This window comes from Anas acuta, chromosome 2 (assembly GCF_963932015.1).
Source record: "Anas acuta chromosome 2, bAnaAcu1.1, whole genome shotgun sequence".
Taxonomy (NCBI): Eukaryota; Metazoa; Chordata; class Aves; order Anseriformes; family Anatidae; genus Anas; species Anas acuta.
Genome location: NC_088980.1, coordinates 103960549 through 103981797, shown reverse-complemented (window position 1 = coordinate 103981797; position 21249 = coordinate 103960549). Strand labels below are relative to the sequence as shown.

General features: G+C 42.7%; 1 protein-coding gene across 4 annotated transcripts in view; it reads right to left on the bottom strand.

Annotated features, from left to right (window-relative positions):
* Positions 1-21249, bottom strand: part of TMEM241 (transmembrane protein 241) — a 49841-nt gene that overhangs the window by 10006 nt on the left and 18586 nt on the right. For 3 of the 4 annotated variants that reach the window (XM_068671441.1, XM_068671440.1, XM_068671442.1), the window contains exons 11-13: positions 15847-15881; positions 14496-14565; positions 11705-11798 (exon numbers count right to left, since the gene is read on the bottom strand). In XM_068671441.1, coding sequence (XP_068527542.1) covers positions 11705-11798; positions 14496-14565; positions 15847-15881 — 199 coding nt within the window. Of the gene's footprint in view, positions 1-5813; positions 6727-11704; positions 11799-14495; positions 14566-15846; positions 15882-21249 lie in introns of those variants that run through there. The other variant, XM_068671444.1, reaches the window with a different exon arrangement.

The following is a 21249-nucleotide window of genomic DNA, read 5'->3' as shown; positions in this document are numbered from 1 at the left end:
AGAGTATCTTTACATATTAGCTTTCCAACTGCTTTGAGAAAACAGATTTCTTAATTACATCTAGTATGATTTTAGAGGGATGAGAAACCTCTGCATCTCCACACCTGTATGTATGCAGTTCCAGTACTTAGGGAAGTAGGTACACAGCCTCTGCTTTCTATCGCATTTAAGAAGATTTTTCTCAGTGCCATTTTTTGTTTGTACTTTTTGTTTCCAGGCTGTGATGATCAAGACAGACGAGACCCTGATCCTACATGTGCAAAATCTGAAGCAATAGGTGGATCAATCAGGTCCCTTAAAGTCATTCAGCATCCTGTCCTCTTATATTAATACATTGTCCAGGACTAATATAAAATCTTTTCAGATTAATATGATACATTATTTTTAACCCAGAACACCATCTGCATCATATTTTAACCCAGAATATCAACTGCAAAATTGTTGTCTAACTTCTTTTTTTTTTTTTTTTATTCCTTATGAGACGAAGGTGGCCAAGCCATTGTTCCTGCACTATGTGCATCTCATTAGCAGTTTGGCTGTGGGAGAAAATGAGCCATCGGGGGATGCTGAAGCTGTCATTACCAGGCCATCCTGGAAGCCAGCTGTATGCCCACCCCCATCCTACAACGCAGAAAGGGCTCAGAAAAGCCTCCATCTGTATCTTGCCTCCAAATCACTTCTAGACATCCCTCTCTGCCATCACCTTAGGGGTATGTGGCACCTGTCCTGCTGCTCTCAGCCACACAAACCCATACATACTGCATATAGCATAGAAATATATCAACCTGCATCACTGATGAGATGTGACCAGACAATTACAGGTACATCCAAACTCATTTTGAATGCCTAAAAGGTGTGAAAGGTATCCCGAGACTTTATAAAAACATCTCTGCAGAATATTAGATTTGGTTGATGATTGTGGTAGCTGTTTCTTTTTGGACATCGAGTAGCTACCCCAGCCTATCTTCGTCATTCAAACACAAACATCAGATTTCTGTCCCTATAAAGAGAAATCAAAACCAAGAAGCACGTGCCTTCTGCTACTGGATGCAATGGCAAAAACTTACATTTTCCCTTCCTGTGACTAATAAGGTAGCTGGTGACATGCCATCAACTTCCAGCCTATGAAGTGTAGAATGGTTGTGGCACAGCACTCCATTTTTACTTAAATATTTCTCTTAAATGTGACCGCTGAAAACGTAATCCAGACACTGATCTCTCTCTCAGTATTCACCTGTATCGAAGAGAAAAAGGGGAAATGATGCACAATTCACCCGTGTTCTTCCTGATGCACGCCTAGCTGATAGGAAATCGCTATCAATCACAACTCAAACAGGTGGGTGTCTGCGACCCAGACTAATAGCATCTATTTTGCTAGGTTCTGCATGAGAGGCACAATCCAGGCAGCAGCCGAAGCCTTCTCAAAGAAGGACAACGAAGGTCATTTGATAAGGGATAAGAAAAGGCCTAATTAGACCAAATACCTGATTGTCTTTGACTTTGATGAGAAGCACTTTGTCCATTCTTGCTGTTACAAGATTGACTGCCGATGCATGTGTAGATGCAATAGATTAAATATATTTGTATTTCTAGGTGATATTAAGTCCCAACCCCTTCTGCTTCCTGTAAAAGCTTCATGCATTGAAATGCTGAACTGTACTTTTCCTCTCTTATTTCAGCCTGTTTTCAGCAAGTCTCTTTTCCTTACCTTCTGTCCCACTACTGCAATGGCCTTAAACTGCTCCTGCCACTTCATCTCTCCCTTGAAACCTCTGAGCTCAGAAGCTGGCAGGACAAGGTTTCATAATCATCTTGTTCTTATTATACAAATTATTAAATATTTGTGTAATGGAGCAAGCATTTACCAACAGCAACGACAGCAGCAGGGAAGTGTTCTACCTATAAAAATCCCAAACACCAGCTGGAGTGAACCAGCGAACCAAGGGTTTGTTTCATCAAGCCGTGGTTGATGTCAGAGTCATCAGGAGGATTTATAATCCTTCCCTAATGCAGCAAGTCTGCAACTGATGTGCACATCAGAGGAAAGGAGGGATCTGCACATCGACCTTAGCTTATATAGGACTTACACCCCTTGGCACACAGTTTATTTCACTTATTATTTCACTTCTGTACTGCAAAGATTTGCAAACAATGTTCTCTTATGCTGAAAAAACACCAGGGACCACGCCACTGAAACCATCTGAGCATATCTGAACCTGTAAAAAAAAACAAATTGTGTTTTGTTTTGTTTTGTTTTTTTTTTTCCTTGAATTGTATTGGTTAGTAATATGGCACAACTTGCTGAAGAAGTATTTCTGTTGCCTGATTTGAGAAGTATTGCTTTTCATTTCTGGGGAATGGCCAGCTCCTTCAACGCTCTGCCACTGTAAAATACTGCAATAAAATGCACTTCTCTTACATTAAGCTCAGCAATAGCCTTTTGGCTTTCCAAGTTCCTCTTTACCTCATCTAACCCTTACGAGATTACGAAATAGAGGTTAGTATAAAGAGACAGAGAAGGCCGATAACCCAGGCAAGAAGACCCTCTTTTTCATTGTCAGATTGAAGAAGCAAATCTAACAGGCAAGCTGACAGTTTGCTATCTATATCTGGCACAAAAGGAGTTGGCTGCTCGTGAAGAACTGAGCTCAGCATCTGCCTGTGTCTGTCTTCCTCCCAAACGCTGGGATCTAGCGGATGGGCCAGCAGCCAGACCTGGCAGGATCTTTTACCGTAACAGCCCACCTTGCAGTGTCAGGATCTTGGAGGGAAGGTGGGAGACGAGGTAATTCCTGAGCCATGACCTCCTGCAGCAGTGGCTCAGCCGGCATCCAGAAGGAAAAAAAAAAAAGTTGGTTTTAGTGATTAAGTTTCTTAGCAGCTTGGATCCACGAAAAAGAGGAAAATTAACCTGAGCTTCTTGGAGAAAACAGAGCCAAAGATAAATTACAGGCTATATCAGCATGTTTCCATACATGCAAAGAACTGAATGCCTCCCCAAAAGTCAGGTGGGCGCTCAGTCCACAGCTGGTTTGAATGCCCCTGATGTGTCCTGACCCACTGTGCCAAGGCTGAGCAGATGCAGGGCACACGCTCGGGGACTGCTCTTGCCATTTTATATCGTCTGAGGGGCTCGGGCTGAAAATTGCAACCCCGAGGCCACTGCCAGTTCAGCACCTGGGAGATTTTATGAATTTCGTGAAGCTTACCCGTGCCCCTGAGTGTTATTGCTGTAGGTGAACCCCACGCATGCTGCTTTGCTGCTGGATGGCTAGCACAAGGCTGCTGAAAGGCAGTCAAGGATATTGACAGTCAGTGAGGACATCTAATTTAAGGGGACTATTTTAGGTGTGAAAAGGGCACTATATTGCTTTTTCCATTCTTATATAACCCAAAGAAACACCTGAAGTGTTTATGATCCCCGTCAATATTATCAGATGTGAAACAATTTTCTGTCGTGACTAACTCAGAGCTCTGTAGGGATATCACTAGTATCAAAAATAGCATAGGAAACTTTTTTAATCTGTTAGCAAAAATAGCAAGTTTCCATCAACCTCTCTCCCCCACAACACGCACAGTTTTGGTATTTCTGTGCATGTATGAAGTCCACTTCCTATTGTATTTCCCATCTCACGGCTCCTTTGGGAAAACCTAATTTATAAGCAAACAATTCCCAGACTAGATAACTAAATCTTCCTGCTGACCCCTTTCTGTACAACCCAACAACAGTCACAGTCTCTGCCTTCCCATTTTCTGGTGTGTTTATGCTGTTTTAGCAATGATGTAATGGAAAGAAATCAACATGCTGTTATTATTGTTATGCTAAGGATTGCAAAGAATTGGTATTCTTCACGGTTTTAATTTTCCATTCAAAAACAAAAGCCTTTCCAAGGCTTTCTAACCATTCGCTGTTACAAAAGGTCAAAATATTCCATCAGAAACCTTAAAAAAAAAAAAGCGATACTTGGAAAAATGTTTTTAAATGTGCTCATAGCTAACCCGTTTTGAGTAATGCCTTTTATGAACAATGTCACGAGGTTATGCACTTGGTTCTGTGGGTGTCAGCAGCATGTGAGTGTCCCGCGTGTGAGAAGAGAGTGGCCGAAGTGACTACAGTCTGTGGGCTCCCGTCACTTCGAACAGGGGAGGAAGCAGCAGCCAAGACAACCTGTTGCCTCCTGCCCTCTTTGGAAAAGCATTCACAGAAATGTACACAGAGAAAGCTGAACTCTGCCCTCTTCCTTTCCATGCTAGCCATGGATAGGACAGGAATAGGTGGTAGTCATCTCTTGAGACCATCTGAAGCTTAGGTAATTTCCCTGAGCACCAGGTATTTTAGGGATAGGATATAAAACAGGGGACATAAACCCTTCAGTCTGCCTCCCCCAGAGCCCTGTGGCTGTTTGCTGACTTTTGTCAGAAGTCACAACCTAATCCTTCAGAAAGCATCCAGAGAGGGACGGAGAGATGAACACACCTGAGATTTTGCAAGGATTGGGTCTGAGCTGGGGAAGGGAGGGAAGGAGATGGGCAGACCCATTCCAGATAGCAGCACTTTGCTACCATGAGAAGCTTCTGAAGAAAGCAACCTGGAGCGTGGCACCGAGTGCCTATCAGAGAGATCAATGATCAGGCTCAAGGTTTGTGAGGCCCTCTGGAGACACCTCACTCATGAAGGGTTTTAAGAACCAGAAAGGCAGCCGGTGATCCCGATCCTGGAAGGAACCAGGAACCAGCAAGGGGAAGGAGGCTGTTTTCTGCTCCTCTTTGGAAGCCTACACTGAGATAGCTCTGAAACCTTCGACATCAGTATGTTGTATAACGCATGGCTTTCCCATGTAAGTTTTTTATTTACATCAGTACATTTCTGATGGAAACAATTTCTGAACCAGCCCTTATTCCTTTGTCTTCTCTTTGTCACACTTATGATTCATCTCCCAGCCTCGGCTCTCCATATACAAGTAACTCCAGGAAACTAAATAACATCACAGGATACCAGGAACCTATTATGCCAAGGAACCAAGGAACCTGCATCCTCCGCAATTCAAACCTCCATTAGATTAGACAAAGTCTGCTTTTAAACTGTCATTTTCTACTACCAAATACATAGGGGAGTGTGTCAAGGGCTGGGGTGAAAAAATAGCTTCAGAAAAACATACTCCCAGCTAGCAGTCCTGCAGCTATCTTTATGTGCAGGAGGATGACAATACCAAGTGTATGCAACGCGCTTTAAATCGACGCTCGATACAGATAAAAGAAAACCAACTAATTCAGAGCATCTTTTTTGGGCTCAATCTATCAATTCATGTCACGTAACTTTATGTACTTACCCAGCCGTGCCCAAAAGCTGTGCAGCTGCCATTTTGTAGTGAATACACAAATGCAACCCTATGCAACACCTGTTAACATACGTATTAAAGCTTACCATTGCCTGGAGATGCAAAATCTCCAGTAAGTCTCAGCTGTTTTTACAGGACAGCTTCCTTAAATTGTATTAGTGCCCCAGGGAGCCTGCGCCACTGCGCTTAGCGGTCACGGAGCACGCAGAGGAGTTGTTATGGAGACTGATTTCTCCCCAACAATTACATGGCGTAATTAGTGCTGGATGCTACGACGTAACTATCAAGCTGTATCCATGGGAACTACCTGAAAACCTACACTTACAGGTTTCCACAACTGGGGTGCTTTACAGACCTTTAAGATGCAGTTAAGAGCACGCTGATTACCTTACCTGCTCATCAGGCTCAGCTGAGAAACACCCTTTCTCTGCCAAGGTATTTTACAGTCCCTATGGTGACTGACAAATACATGTGACAAGAATAAAGTTATGTTTTTCATACGGTGAAGGCTGAGCACAAATTAATAAGATTTTTTAGCATCCTTAATCATGTTTATGCACGTGTGCGTACGTCCACATGCATCAAAGTACATGTGGCATGCAGGTGGAAGAAGCTCACTTCTACATTTATAAAACAACTTCTTAGCATACACAGAAGAATTGGGGTCATGGAAACTCCCTCTCTCAGATTAGAGATGTTTGCCTGCATACAGCAGCACACGAAGAAGAGACTACTTCAATCTGCAACAGAACTAAATGGGCACGTTCAGACAGTCAACCATATTCTGGTTCTGGTTACGATATACGTATAAAACTCTTGAACACAATATTTTATCCAGAATCCTCTCCCATCAGGGCAGAGATGCACAAGGAGAGCCATTTGCTTCACATCGGGTGCCAATGGCAAGACTCTCTTGCAGTGGCACCTTTCTCTGCAAGGAAATATCCCTCAGCAGAAGCAAGGAGCCGACATTCTCAACTAGAGTATTTTATAGCACCTGCATGCTAAGCAGCAGTGCAAGGGAGGAATTAAGAGAAATACAAATAGGAGAAAATGCTGTAGGAAAGGATTTAAGACTATAAAAATAAGGAAAAAGTTGTTTTTGTTTTATTTCTCTTGGTTGGTTTGCCCCTGTAGTTAAAGTAGGTAAAATTCCCATGTCAATTGCTATCTGTGGAGAGGAGCAGTGAGCACAGCCAGGCTAAGAGACGCAGAAGATTCACAATTGTGGCCTCTCCATTTTATGAGAAGCAGGAAAAAATAGATTTTCTGCTTTAATAAAAAAAGCATCAGCACTTTCCAATCTCTAGGAGTGTTATCCATTTTTTTTTTCACTGATATGAAGATGGATCTACTCTATCCTTTCTCTTCAGGACACCACAGGGACCTAGGAAGCAGATAGACAGGCACAAAATGTAAAATCAAAGACCACAGGAGACGTTCTGAAGAGCTGTTAGGTATTTTGGGGGAGAACTAAAATGCTGGTTTGTAAGTACAGCGGGCTACAGTTAGTTACATCAGAGCCATGGCTAAGTTATTCTTTCAGATGCTTCTCCAAAAGTACTTTTGCAATGTCTGGCAGCCAGCACTAAACACAGAGTGACCTGGGGCAACCACTTCTAAAGTTAACAAACAAGGAACCAAAGCAGCTGTCAGGAGATGCTTTTATGGAGCAGGGAGCCTCCAACACTATTCAGATAGGCTGGAGATTACATAATTGGGCATAGGATGGGCATAAAGAAAAGAATTGCATATTTCTGGTCTGATTAAACGAAGTTTTCTTCCAGCTAATGTGTAAAACCAGGGTAAAATTCAGTGCAACTTTACTTCAATTATTTTGTCAGAGGAGGGAGGAAGGAAGAAAGCAAAATGCACCATGCACTGACCCTCCCCTTCTACTCTTCCTCCTTATAAAATGTGCCTCAGTAGATTCCTGTTGGAAATAAGCTGAATTCACTACTTCAAGCTTCACTAGGATAACACTAAATACAAAATGGGAGCATAAATTCACAACTAACCAGTATCTCGCTCTAGCAAAGTGCTGAAACACCACTGCTCCTTCCTATTCCTGATTCAAGTTTTTCTGCTGCCTGCTTTTTGGAGTCCCTAGCAGGTTTCATCACCAGATATAGATTGGCAGCCTGAACATAAACAAACTCACTGACAGCACTGTTAGAGCTCATTAGCGTTCTCACCAGCTGCTTCTGTCTGTATATACGAGCATCTCCAGTTTTTCTTTCCAGTACATGACCCGTGATACCAGCACAGCTTTCAAATTAAACCAGGAAAACTTAGTGGAACTTCAAATCCTTGCCCTTCTGGGGATTAAATCTGTGCAAAGCTATGACAAAGCATTCCATAGTTCTTGGGCTTCTTGAAAGTTTTTTTTTTTGTTTGTTTGTTTTTTCAGATCACTTTAGCGATTTTCTTGGCATTCCTCGGAAATCTATACAGATATGACTAATGCACGGGCTATTTGCTTTCACAGCAGAAGCACGGCGTGTTTGTCACTGCAGATATCACGCAGGGCCATACACACAGATGAAGCCTGTGCTTTGTCTGTCCATGCACAGAGCGATGCTTTGACAAGAAAGCTGTCAAAAATCATTACAGGGAAGAATTCAAAAACCTCATCCAACGATTAAGTTGCCAGAGCCAAGGCAAGGATCGTAAAAACAAGTTATGACCCAGCTCCAGCTTTTAAGTGAATGAAAAATTAGAGGGCAGGGAGGCCAAATATGTGGGCTTCACAAGGAATGTCTCCTCAAATCTTTAAAGGAGCCCAGCCAGCTCTCATGGCTAGTTCATCGGTGTATGGGCACTTAATGAGACCTGAAGTGGTGGCAGCAATCTCAGCCCCAGCTCATCAGTCACACAGGTACAAAGCACCCAAATGGAAAACACATTTTCTGATCCTCGGCACCTCCCTCGAGGCCTGCGCTGCTTGCTGTCTGAGGGCTTCAGCATTCTCCTTTCTTGGCTCATTTGCAGGATAAACATACTCTGGCCTCCAAAGCTGCTCCTTTCCAACTGCTGGTGAAAACTCCAGTCAGACCGAGAGATTAAGAGGATGATCTAGGGCACTACTCAATACAAGAAAAATGCTCATGTGGGAACGCAAAGCCACTGTTGTTACCCGGAGTGTTTTTTTTTTTTTTTTTTTTTTTTTTTTTCCACTGGATCTCATTTCATTCTGCAAGTCCAGATTCAAATAGTTTCTATCTTTAATCTTTATCCACATTAACTTCCTCCTCCTCCCCCCCCCAAGGGCGTCACACACTTGGGTTTAAGCACGTTTTTACAGGGCTAGTTAAACACTGCTTTTCTGCACCTTTCCTCCATTCACAACTTATGATGTGATTGAGACAGCTCCTCGGATCTCGGCAGTGCTGGGTTGGATCAGCGTGCAGTTACAACACTTCCAAACACCTGCAGGAAGCAGCAGCAGCGATCAGGTAGATAGGATTCTCCCTAACCACTCCACGTGTAACTCTGTGCTTTGTTAATTACCAAACAGCTGATGAGGATCTTGCAGGAGCTGGTAGATCAGCCCCTGCCTTCGCGGGTAGCTTCAGCTCGTTGCTTTCTGCCCATCTGGAGCTGTCTTTGCAGTCCCTTTTGGTCCTGTTCTAAAACTGACACACAGTATTTCTGAATTTTTATTTTATTTTATTATTATTTTTTTTTTTTTTTAAGTATTCACTGCCTTCTACTCCAGAATCAGTTGCAGTTCAGCACGGAGAGCAGCAGCTCCTCCGCGTCCTGAATACTGCCTCAGACTGAGCCCAAAAAAATCTCATAGTGAGCTCTAACATTCTTGCCATGAGCTTTAAACACTACTGAAAGACATATAGGAAATTGCTACTTTGGGGAAAATTAGCTACAGACAGATCTGGTGTCCTGATTGCTTGTTCCCCTCTTTGAATTCAAGAGGGGGCATATAATTTGAGCACTGGGTTAGAAGCTACAGGAGGAAAAGGACTGATTTGCTCTGTTACAAAAGCCTTCTGAAGCAAGATGAGTAATTAAACCACACACATGCACACAGACCCCTTAAAACTAACGAATAGATTAAATTATCTGTGATACAAGCTAAAATCTTTAGTTGCTACAAAAGCACGGAATTTCATTGACAACAGCGGCTAGAAAAACCTTCGTCTAATTTCTATCTAGAGCTGGCCAAACCCCCACAAATCTAGAAGTCCTTGAACTTTGGGAAAGCTTTGATCCACTCCAGACCTTGTGGCTCTGATTCGCTTCAGCTGGGAAGCACCCAAATCTGCTTAAAATATATTTCACAACACATCCTTGCCTGAATTTTTTGGGGATAGGTCATAAATACCACATGCAGAACCGTTCCTCATTATTCACAATACCTACGAGCAGAGCCAGCTATTCCCATCTCCAGCCCAGAGCATTAGAGAACAAAAATGCAAAAGCAAGCTTGAGATCAGCTGACTTGCTACCAAGGAGCTAGAAGAAAGTTAAAGCACTAAAATCTGCAGCCAGAACGCTTGGGAGAAATTCAGACGGGTAAGAAACTCCATACGACTTGTACAGCATGAAACAGTTTGCGAAGCAAAAATGAGCCACAGCACTGCCTTCTTGTCACCACCAGAAGAAAAAATAATAATAATTTAACTACAGCTTCTAAACATGCATGTTGTGCAAGGATACTTTGTTGTTGTTGAAGGTAACAGCTTTACTGCTGCCTTATTTTGACTTATGTTCATTATCCTCAGCCTCTTCCCAGAGGGCATGTGCTCCAAGCCCCCTGACTATCCTGGTGATCCTCTGCTGAGCCCGCTACAGTTTATCAAAGTCTTCCTTGTATTGAGGGTCCCAAAACAAGATTCTAGGCCAGACAGAGTAGATCGATGGGCTGAGCTCAATTACACGACGTTCAGGACAGGAGAGCAACAAAACTGGTGAAGGGACTACAAAATATGACTTCTGAGGAACAGCTGAGAGAATTGGGATTGTTTAGCTTAGAGAAGGCTGATGGGAGACCTCACCACTCTCTGCAAGATTTGATATTAGGACGATTGATTTTAGATTTGCTATTAGGACGAATTTCTTCATGGCAAGGGTGGTCAAGCATTGGAACAGGCAGCCCAGGGAAGTTGTGGGATCCCCATCCCTGGAGGTATTTAGGAGACATGGGGACATGACACTAAGGGACATTTTTCAGTGATGGGACTCCAACCATCAGGCTGATGGTCAGACTTGATGATCTTGGGAGTTTTTTTCCAACCTAAACGATTCTCTGATTCCCCATTCCAGATGTGGTCTAACAAGCGGTGAGGAGAGGGCGATGATTGTTTCCACTGTTTTACTGCCTATGCTACTTTTAATACAACTCAGGATACTTTTGGTCTTCTTTCCTGCCAGGGCACACTGCTGACTCACGATCAGCTTCCTGTCTACCAAAATCCCTCGATCCTTTCTCACGGAGCTACTTCCCAGCCAGCCAATCCCAACCTGTAATATTGCCAGGGACTCTTTCTTCCTACGTGCAGGACTTCACATTTGTTCTTGCTAAATTTTTTTAAGACTCTTGTCATCCCATTTCTCCAGCCTGCCCAGGTCCAGAGTGTAACCACGTCCTTCAGCGTTATTGACTGGTCATAAAACCATACAATATCCTGAGTTGGAAGGGACTCAACAGGATTGTCAAGTCCAATTCCCAGCTCCACACAGGACAACCCAAAAATCAGACCACATGTCTGAGAACATTGTCCAAACACTTCCTGAATTCCAGCAGACTCGGTGCTGTGACCACTTCCTTGGGGGAATCTGTTCAGTGCCCAACCACCCTCTCAGTGCAGAACCTTTTCCTAACACCATCTAATTGAGTGCCCATCCAGGCTAATTTGGATATAGGAACATTACGGCAGATACTGTCAAAAGCCTTGCTAATATCAATGCAAATGACATCTGCCCTGTGATGATGGCATTGGGAGGGCTGGTATTGATCTTCACAAAACAAGTTTTATCGTTTTATCTCTCGATTCTGGGAAGACATGCTGGGAACAATGTCTGGTGCACACGCTCTCATGAAGCACATTTTTCTCTAGGACAGCTTTGGTAGGTATTGATTTGTATTACCTGAAATCAGCAAGCCAAATCCTCAGCTGCAGTAATCAGCACAGCTCCACTGAACTCAGTCTGCACACAGCATTTTGCCTTAGCTAACGATCCTGATTTACCATATTTGTTACCTAAACTCTTCGAGCAGGTTGCATGGCCAGGCTCTGCAAGTGTCAAACGGGAATAGCAAGGGAAACCACGGAGATGCAGGACTTGCTTTGTCCTCCTGTGAGATGCATGGACCTGCTGTGCTCCTGGGATGGTCCTTCTCTTACCTTTGCAAGGAAACTCCACGCTGCATATTGCCCTGAGGTTGTGCTGCTTCTTAGCTTCACTGTGTGCAACATCAGAAGGAATCCCAACAGCCCGCTGCAAAGGATGGGGAAAACTTTATTAATAAAGTGTCTTAATTTCAGCTAAGCAGAATCTTACAAGCATCTCAATTCTACCACAGGACTGAACAGGCACCCTTCAAGCAGCGTTAATCTTATTTGGAGAAAGCAAGCTGGTTGACAAGGGCTTACATTATATCCAGCAAATCTGGGGTTTTGTTCAGTCAGTGACTAGAGTCTGAGTAAAGCAAGTCTGAGGGTCTTATGGTTGGTCTCTAATGCACTTGCATAATCAGAAAAGTAGAGATTATTGGAAACATGAGGTCAAATATTTAACTTGAGGCATTGAAACAGCTCTGAATAAAGGCAATGCTAATTTCAACAGAAGCCACACTTTTGGCAGCTAACTCACTCCAACCTCCACACAGAGGCTGAACTGAAAAATAACCACTGGAAACTTTCTGCCTGGAGTTTTCAAGTTGTTTAAGCTTCATGAAGCCTAAATTCCAATCAAAAAGTCCAAATACATCTCTACCAGGTAACAGACAGACAGACGACTCAATAGCATCAGGAACAGAACACTCCAAAGCTCTGTGCTGAAAATTAAGTGAATTTTGATTCTTAAGCCATAGAGGACAATAGCCCATCCCATAGCCAAAAGTACTCTTGAAGGAGCTGTTCCACATCTCACTGGACCTCATAAAGCTGACAAGCTCTGGCTCTGGATTTTTTTTTCCACTTGCAAAATACTTAAAATCCACTGGCTGTGAACAGTGGAACAATACAAGCCAGCAAGCAGGGAGTGGAAAAGGACTTCAAAATACACGTGGCACAAATTACTAGGTTATGAGGCACAGGACATTATGAAGTGCTGTGGGTAACTGCATGGGAAAAGAGATAGGATCCACAGGGCACACACGTGGTGAGGCAAAAAGTGCCTTGGCTGGTGTGCTGTTCTTGGCAGCTGATGGCCCCTCTGCAGTAGCAGAATGGGTAGAAGATCATGGCTCCCCAGGTTAGAAGTCCCATGCTGGGCTCCAACACCTGAGTCAAGTGCTGTTCCCTGCTCAGGGCATGTGGGAAATCATTTCTCAGCCACACATTAGTACAGGTGGTTTTGATACACCAAGCAGTAGGGTAAGATAACAGCTGAGGAGTAGGAGGTGCTACAATTTCTTACACTTTGGCATAACACAAGACCCCAAAGGACTACCTGCTGTGCCTGTAGCCAAGAAAGCAGATGATGCTTTAGTGATAAAAGAACCAAATTCAGCTGCCCATTGCAGAGGATGAAGAACTGAGCAGGAGAGCATCCCACCCTGAGAAATCGGTGAGTTCAGTGAAGCAGCACTGCCCATATTTCTGGAAGTTCAGTAGCTGGCTACAGTTTGTTCTGTACCTTCTGCCCTGCTGAAAAGTGCTTTGAGTCGAAAGCGATTTGAAGGCATTTCATCTAATTCAGGCATAAGAAGTGAAACAGATAATTATCATACCTGAAATACTGATGTCACAATTAGACAGCGGTTTATTTCATTAAATAAATCGAGCACTTTGTGCCTAACTTCTAATGCTTCAGACATTCTGCACAGGTGGTGCATTTAGCCCCACCAGTCACCCTTTAAATTGTGCGGGTTTTCCATCAAGTCCTTTCCATCTACAAGACACCAGATGACAAGATGTGGGTAAGCAACTTGTTTCTCCATCTATTCCTTTCCAATTATTTTAGAAAAGTGTAGCGTACAGTGCTATCTAGGATGTGTGCTGAAGCTGGGGCAATGGAAACAGAAGCAGGAGGTTACAACAGGGGTAAAATTATACTGAAGTAAAAGAGAAGTATGTCTGGGCTAGCTAAATATCCATTAGTGCCTGAAGTTACACTTGTCTTCAAGAAGAAACAGAGTTCACCAGCTATTGAGAAACAAGTTATCTGATAGCTAGCTGCAATTTATTTGTATTACGTGCAGTCCACTCTTGAAAAAAATGACTTTTGTACCACAAACTACAGAGGAACTATTTAACAATCATTTTAAAATAACACCTTTTAACAGAGAATCCAGATACAAATCAGAAAATACGTAACAATCAGGAAACATTTGCACCATCAGTTAGTATGAAAACATTTTTCCCTCTCTAAAACGAAAATACTTCCATTAGGCAAAAGACTGGAGAGGAAGGACAGGAATAAATTACATGAGATAATTAAGACCTATAGTGAACATTTATGTTGTCCTGTGAGAATTACATTACTGGGCAATGAACTTTTGCTACTCAAAATAAAGGGATGCTTGTTAAAGCTTTTCCCTTTTACCCCCAAAAAGCATTCTGCCAAGTAACAAGATGTACAAGGAAATAAATCCATGTGCACCCATGCGGTGCTGAAGACTAATACTTTGTAATCTCTGCAAACAGCAAGTTTTACAAGGGCTAATCCAACTTGGGAAGCATTTAAGAGATGCTATTTATCAAAGCTTTGCTACATTAGGTAAGAACTACTTTGCTGGTGACTGGGAGCTCTCCTGGTTCCCTCAAACAATCACATTTACTTCACTTGCACAAATTTCAGTACATCTAAATCTTATGCCTTCAAATGCATTGCCACATGTTCTCTGCAGTTTTATTGGCTTATGCCAGTAAAAACTAGAATAGCTCCAATTATTTTTTTTAAACCAAGAGCCAAGGCTGGAATTCAACAGTAATTTGAAAACATTCACATGCCCTGTTACAGAGAGGTTACCTGGCGCAGCAACTGCTGTGAAATCTGTAGAAGTACAGGAATGGAAAGTCCAAGGCACTGAAGAGATCACCTGAGGGACAAAGCAATACACTCAGTGGAACACAGGAAAAAAAAATTACCACTGTTACAAGCAGGGAACAGCAATTATACGAACATTACTGGTTTAACATTCCTTTGAGCCTTTACAGCTGGCTGACTTTTCATTTGTGATGCTTTCCACATTTCTAGTGTGCTTAATGATTTCTCCCTGACCTTGATTCCAGCCAGTCTCAGCCTTTGGTTGAAAAGGAGGAAAGGGATTATACAAAATATAAGAATATTCTTTGCCAGTATACAGCTGATCCTGCTGAAATAAAAGTTCCCAGTGGCTAGACAGATCTCGCATCCACTCTGCTCAGAAGGTTGTGATGATTCCTGTTGAAGCAACAGGAAACACAGATACATGTTGGCTGCTTCTTCCTCTGGAATTTGAACTCTGTCACACAGAACAAGTCGAGAGGTTTAAGAGAGTTCTCCCAGATGCAGGCAGAGCTCTCAAGTACTTGCATTTCCAGGAACCTGGGCCCTGGCTGCTCTTAGTAGCAACAATTCCTGGGACTCCTTCATCCCTTGGGTCCTACAGATGCAGATGCAGCTCCACCTTTCACTTTTTGAAACACAGGCCTACTTCCCTAGCATTTCTGTCTATCCTGGTGGGGAAATGCTATATACATAATACAAACCACCAGTCAAAAGGGGGAATTCAAGTTTACTTAGATGTTTTTGGCTTTATTTTTCTGACTGAGCAAGTGTTCTAGTGAAAGCAACAGACAGACACCTTTTTCCTTCTAACTCTTAAAAAACCTGTACGAGAGCAGTATTTTCCACCATCAAATATTGAGTTTCTTCAATTTTAGCCTTTGATTTTTTGCTACTTCAGATCCTGCCACAGGGTTAAGGGATGGGCTGCATCTCATGAAAACAACAAACTAAAATCTTTGCATAGCACTGAGGGAAACACAGAGAGGGAAGCTCAGATCTATCGGGAGCACTGGTGCACTGCTCTCAAGCGGACACGTTCAGGAAGGGAACCTTTGTTCTTTGCCACATACCACCTCAAAAGCTGTTGTTTGTTGGCTGCCCTATGCTGCTTCTTTGCAAAGGGCAGTTAAGAAAGATATTACCAAATATCAAACACAAATTACACAGTGTCAGGTACCTTCCTCTCTTCTTCCTACAAGATACCACATCATCAGTCACACTGCAGTTGAATTCCACAGCTAACTTCCACAGGGTTTAGCCTCTAAAAACTTTCATGAAAAGGAAAGGCACTACAGAAACCTAAAAAAAGGAGCAACTCAAACCATTTTACCTGCTGGATGGGATGCAGAGGCCAACAACACCACACTGAAAAATAAAAAAAGATTAATTATATATTACAGTAGTTATGACGTGGCCTCAACATTATGAAATGACAGCTTTGCTTTTTTTTTCATGGTGAAAACTATTTCAGTTATATAGAGTAAATGAGGCATAAAAAATAATACTGAAAAATGTAGCTGGAAAGGAATCTCCAGGGTTCCACCTCTAACTTGCAACAGGGCTATTGCCAATAGTTTATCATGTCCTCTGTCTTGTGTGGCTTTGCTTGAAAATACCAAGTCTCAAAAATCTGCCAGCATGGATACTCCACACTGCTCTGGGTAACTTGTTCCAGGGCCACTCTACCCTCCTAACAAAGAGGTTTTTCCTGATGTCCAGTTTGCAAATCACCAAAGCTACAGTTTATGACTTTTGTTCCACATTATACTACCTGCTTCTTCTTAAAATAGTTTGGATAAATCATCTAGGTTGATTTTAGCATTCCCTGTTACTCCCCAAGCCCTTTGTAACAGAGCTGCTGTTCAGCCAGCTGGTGACACTGAGGCAGAATGTATAGGGAACTACAGACTTGAGCGACCCTCTGTCCAAGGACGAATTTCAACAGCGTGCACAAACGTCTGCTTTGTAGAAATGTCCATATGTTGTGGAAGAGTTAAATACCCAGTCCTATGCAAGCAGTTGTACATTCGCTGCACCTTCATGCCCAAAAATGTTACGTGCAAAAAGATCAAATGCTGAAATTAAACGAGTTCTAAAAAGAAAAAATATGCATGAAATCAAAACGAAGTACCAGCCCAAGTGATACACAGATATAAGAGAACAAGAAAATCTGCTGTGACCAGTTCTTTTGCTGGAGAATTACTTAAGACTTCTGAGATCCTACATGGTCTTCATACTCCGAGTTTGGAGTACAGGCTGTACAGAGCCTCTTTCAGCACTGTTGATTCTTCTTACAAATTTCTATTTTCTTTTTCTCACCCAAAACTTTTTATTTCACATTGTTTCAATGCTTAAAAGGCTACAGAAAGATACTCTAGAGCATTATAGGATGGGAGAAGCGCGTATGTCTTCCAAAACAGAACTAGAGCTTCCTACAGACAACAACATGTGTCCATGTCAACAACATGTGTCCATGTCGAACACAAGGGACAAGAGAGAGAAGGAGAAAAGAGTATCTGGAGAGGCCACTTCCCTGATAAGCAGCAAGCACTGCACTTAGGAAGGTGAAAAGACATTCATTAATATTGTGAATGGCAAAGCTAGGCAGTTTCCCTTGCTAATTACCAGCGATTCTTACAGGTCACTGGGCACAGTAAGAGCAGTAAAGTACAAACCCAGCCAGTAGAAGGCCACATGATGAAAAGTTCAGGCAGAGGAAGAGCTGGAAATGGCTCCCAGCACGCATGATGGTTAGAAAATTTTGCTTGTTGTAAATGAGCAACCTCAGGTACCCATTATTGACTGAATAAGGCAGACAACAGGGATCTGGAAGTACAACTATCAACATGAATTATGACTAACCTGTGTTTCTCCACTTTTGCTTTTTGCATTATTACTTTTAAAACAAAATAACAGTGAGATAGGGAAATGCTCTAAGAGAAACTTCCTTCTGCAACCAAGAGGGATTGATAACCATAGCAGACATCCCAGGCCTGAATCCAAGGAAAACATGGAGAAGGTTTTGTTTTCATCCTTGTAAAGTGCGGGGAAGGTTCAGGCACAAGGGTTGGATGGCATTAAAGCTGTGCTGTAACTGCCCTGACCAGAACATCAGTAGAAAAGACAGTAGAAAAGACTTATAAAAGCCAATCAGGGATCCAGGGGGTTCCAGAAGGACAGCCTGGACCTCAGGCCACAGCAGGTTTCCCATGCAGGGTTTTTCTGCTTCTCTGGTCTTCAATTGTACCCACTAGTGTTCACCTAATAGTTCACCCCAAGAAGTAACGTATCTCTACCTGCATCACCACAGGTGAAAGCCCAAGACAAGCTGCAACACACTCCTAAGACACATTATACATCCCTCCATGTGCCAGGTAGACATTTCTACCCTGCGCCTCACGCTAGCCTTTGCCAGCTGGCTAGCGAGAGAAATCTGGCTCCTGCCTTGGTGAAAAGTTGGTGACTGGAAAGGAATAAAAGAAAATACAAGATTACTGGGGAAAAAAGAAAGAAAAGGGAAAAAAAAGCGTAAGTAGGAAGTATCAGAAGCACAAGAGTCAGAATGCAGTGAAATACAACATTGTGGTAAAAGAGGGTGTTGGGAACAAGACTGGAGGATGAGAGGGACAACAAAAGGGAGAGGGATGAAGAGGAGGATCGGTCTGGGCACTAAGAAGCAACATCATTCCTCCTTTCTCTGCATAGCACAGCTCTGCTTTCCTTCTCCTACATTTGTCCCTGGCCAGGCTCCCTTTTAAAAATCCCCTGAATAATCATGCTGGAAGTGATGAAGTAAGAACACCACCACACTTTCATCACCAACAAGTATTTCTTCAGATCTGGGACGTTCCTGTCCATACACATTTGCTAACGCTCGAACTTAAGATGTTCTCCCCCACAAAACTGTTTCAGATTTTGAAATGAGAAACAGGGCTTACAAGGACAGCATATGTCAGGAGACTGCTAATTTCAGCTGCACCTCTGGAAGCATCCAATACAGTTGTTTTTTCTTAAATCTAAATATATGTATTTTTAATCTGACACCCTGGTGCATTGCATTATAACATCCAGTTGCTTGGTTCAGAGCTTTGAATCTGCTCCACCCAGGCAGTGCCTCCACACAGAGCACGGTTTTGGTTTTGCACTGACAGAAACAGTTTAAGCAGATCCTGTGATGATAAAAACTATTTGGCTGTGTTTGCAGCCAAAGGTTGGAGAAGCCCTCCAAGATCACCTGGTCCAACCATCCCCCTACCACCAATGTCCCCACTAACCCATGTCCCCAAGCACCATGCCCAACCTTTCCTTGAACACCCCCAGGGGCAGTGACTCCACCACCTCCCTGGGCAACCCGTCCCAGTGCCTGGCTGCTCTTTCTGAGGAGAAATGGCTCCTCATGTCCAACCTGAACCTTCCTGGCACAACTTGAGGCCATTCCCTCTTGTCCTATCACTAGTTACGTGTGAGAAGAGGCCTAAGAAGTTTGTGCTCATCCAGAGTTCAGAGTAAAATGTTTTCCATTCAGTGTTACTTGAAGTATTTTTGACTTTTTTCTACAGAAATTAAGTTCTTGACACCATACCGTGTGTCTGTCAGCCATCCTACATGGCTCTCAAACATGCTGACCAGCTTCCTCCATTATCTGGAGAACAGCAGACCTTTCAGAGGTAGCTCCATGCTGACAGGTCTCATGAAGGGACAAATCCTGTGGCCAGTGCCTCTGGTGGCAGAAAGCCTCTCAGCCCCATTAGACACCAGAGGGCCTTCGCTTCAGTGGCACCTCACCAAGGTCACAAACAAGGAGCGAGCTGCCACCAAATGTCACACCCTATCAGACATGACGGCCGTAATGACAACACACAAACTTGGAAGAAACCAGGTGTCCTTTATTCCACTGCTCGTGGTGCTGTTTGTTTTCCCTAGACAAGTTGAGGCCCAAGTGCCATGAACTGTGAGGCTCTCTACCAGACAGAAATATATACAGAAAGACAGAGAGACACGGATACTCAAGAGATGTAAAACAAACATATGAGCATCCGGTCTTCCACCTCCTCTTTTCAAAGAACGAGACACCCATTTTCCAGCAACTGCTTTGCACCATCATCTCACAAGCTATGCTGACCTTTAAGACCCTTAGATCATAAAACAATCTTTTCAAGGTTTAATAACACAGTTCTGCTTTTAATGAGACGCTTAAAAAGCCACCTCCCAACTTGCACAATCTCTCTGCCTTTTTTTTATATATATATTTTAAGTTTCTAAATACACACCACTGTACTTCACAGTTCCTTAGTTGAGAAGCTTCTCCTTTCCAAAATCCTCTGTATCCATAATCATCCTTTCCATGCAATGTGCAACTCCTGCTCTCTGCTGGACACAACTTCACAGACTTCAAAGGATACCATCAGCTAACATCATACGGAACACAGATCTCACTTCTCAATCGAAGCTGCAAAATCGAGGCCTTCAGCCAAAATCTGAACTTAAAGGGTCAGGCCCAGATACAGTTTTCAACTAAAATGACAACCAAGAGCCACAGTGAGGCAGCTGACAAATTAAAAATAATAGTAATAAGTTGAATTTACCGCTTGTTTACTGATTCTTCCTTCATACTTCAACATTAAACATACAGCTATACTTCATTCGAGGCTTTGTGGATTAACTCTGTACATAGCAGCACATTTGCAAGCTCCATGACAAACATTCTTCGAAACAGTTCAATAAACACAACTACCTCCCTTCAGTAAAATTGATTTGCTTTGCACTTCACACTAAATAGGAAACAACAACTGACTTCAAACAAGAGCCTACTTCAAGCAAATTGATATTCAGGTACCGTCAACACATGGGACCTTGGTGAACAGACACTGGAACCATACAAACCCCAAGTGGCCTGCATTACTTTTTTATGGCAATAGAAGATCTGATTGGGCTATGATAGGAAGAGATACATGGTGTTATGCTGATGATGCTCATAAGATAAATGGGAACCTAAGTTAAGTAACTATCTCACACCAGTGTCCCTGATACGTTCCTATCAGGCATCTTTAATGAGGTTAAAGCACACATCCATCTAATCAAATGGCCAAGCTCAACTTCACTTTTGCTGTGCTTATTCCTAACTTCTTTTTGTGTTCCACTTCTGCCCCAACCAATTTATGTATTTCAGTCCTTTCAACCATCTTTCTCCCTTAGAGCTCCACATCCATACCCCAGAGCATTCTCCTACAAATTTAGTTACCATTCTTAAGAAAAGAGATCAATATATACAAGATGATGTGATAGTGGATGGAGAAGGATCCAGTAGTCTCTTTATGTCTTACTTCAAATAAAGCCTCCCAAAAATCTAGTGGAAGCCATGACCACTGAATGCTCCAGCTTATGGAGCTCTTTGGGGAAAGGATTTTTTTTTTTTTTTTTTTTTTTTTAACAACACAACAAACAAACCAGAAACAACAAAATGAAACAAAAACAACAACAAAAACCAACCAGGGGACTCTGGTCTGTGACTCAGGCTCTTTTACTAACTACAAAATAACAAGCCAGTTTTATATCTCCAAATCAGAAAAACGGCTCAAGGTCTGAGTTACTCAATCGCACTAACGGCACTCTCAACCATCGGTTACTGCTTGTGTTCTTTGCACGTGGTACTTTTATAATCGCTGCCTCTCCCCCTGGCAATTTAGTTTAAGTTTGATTTTCTGTGGTGGAGGTTTTGCCAGGGAGTTACTCA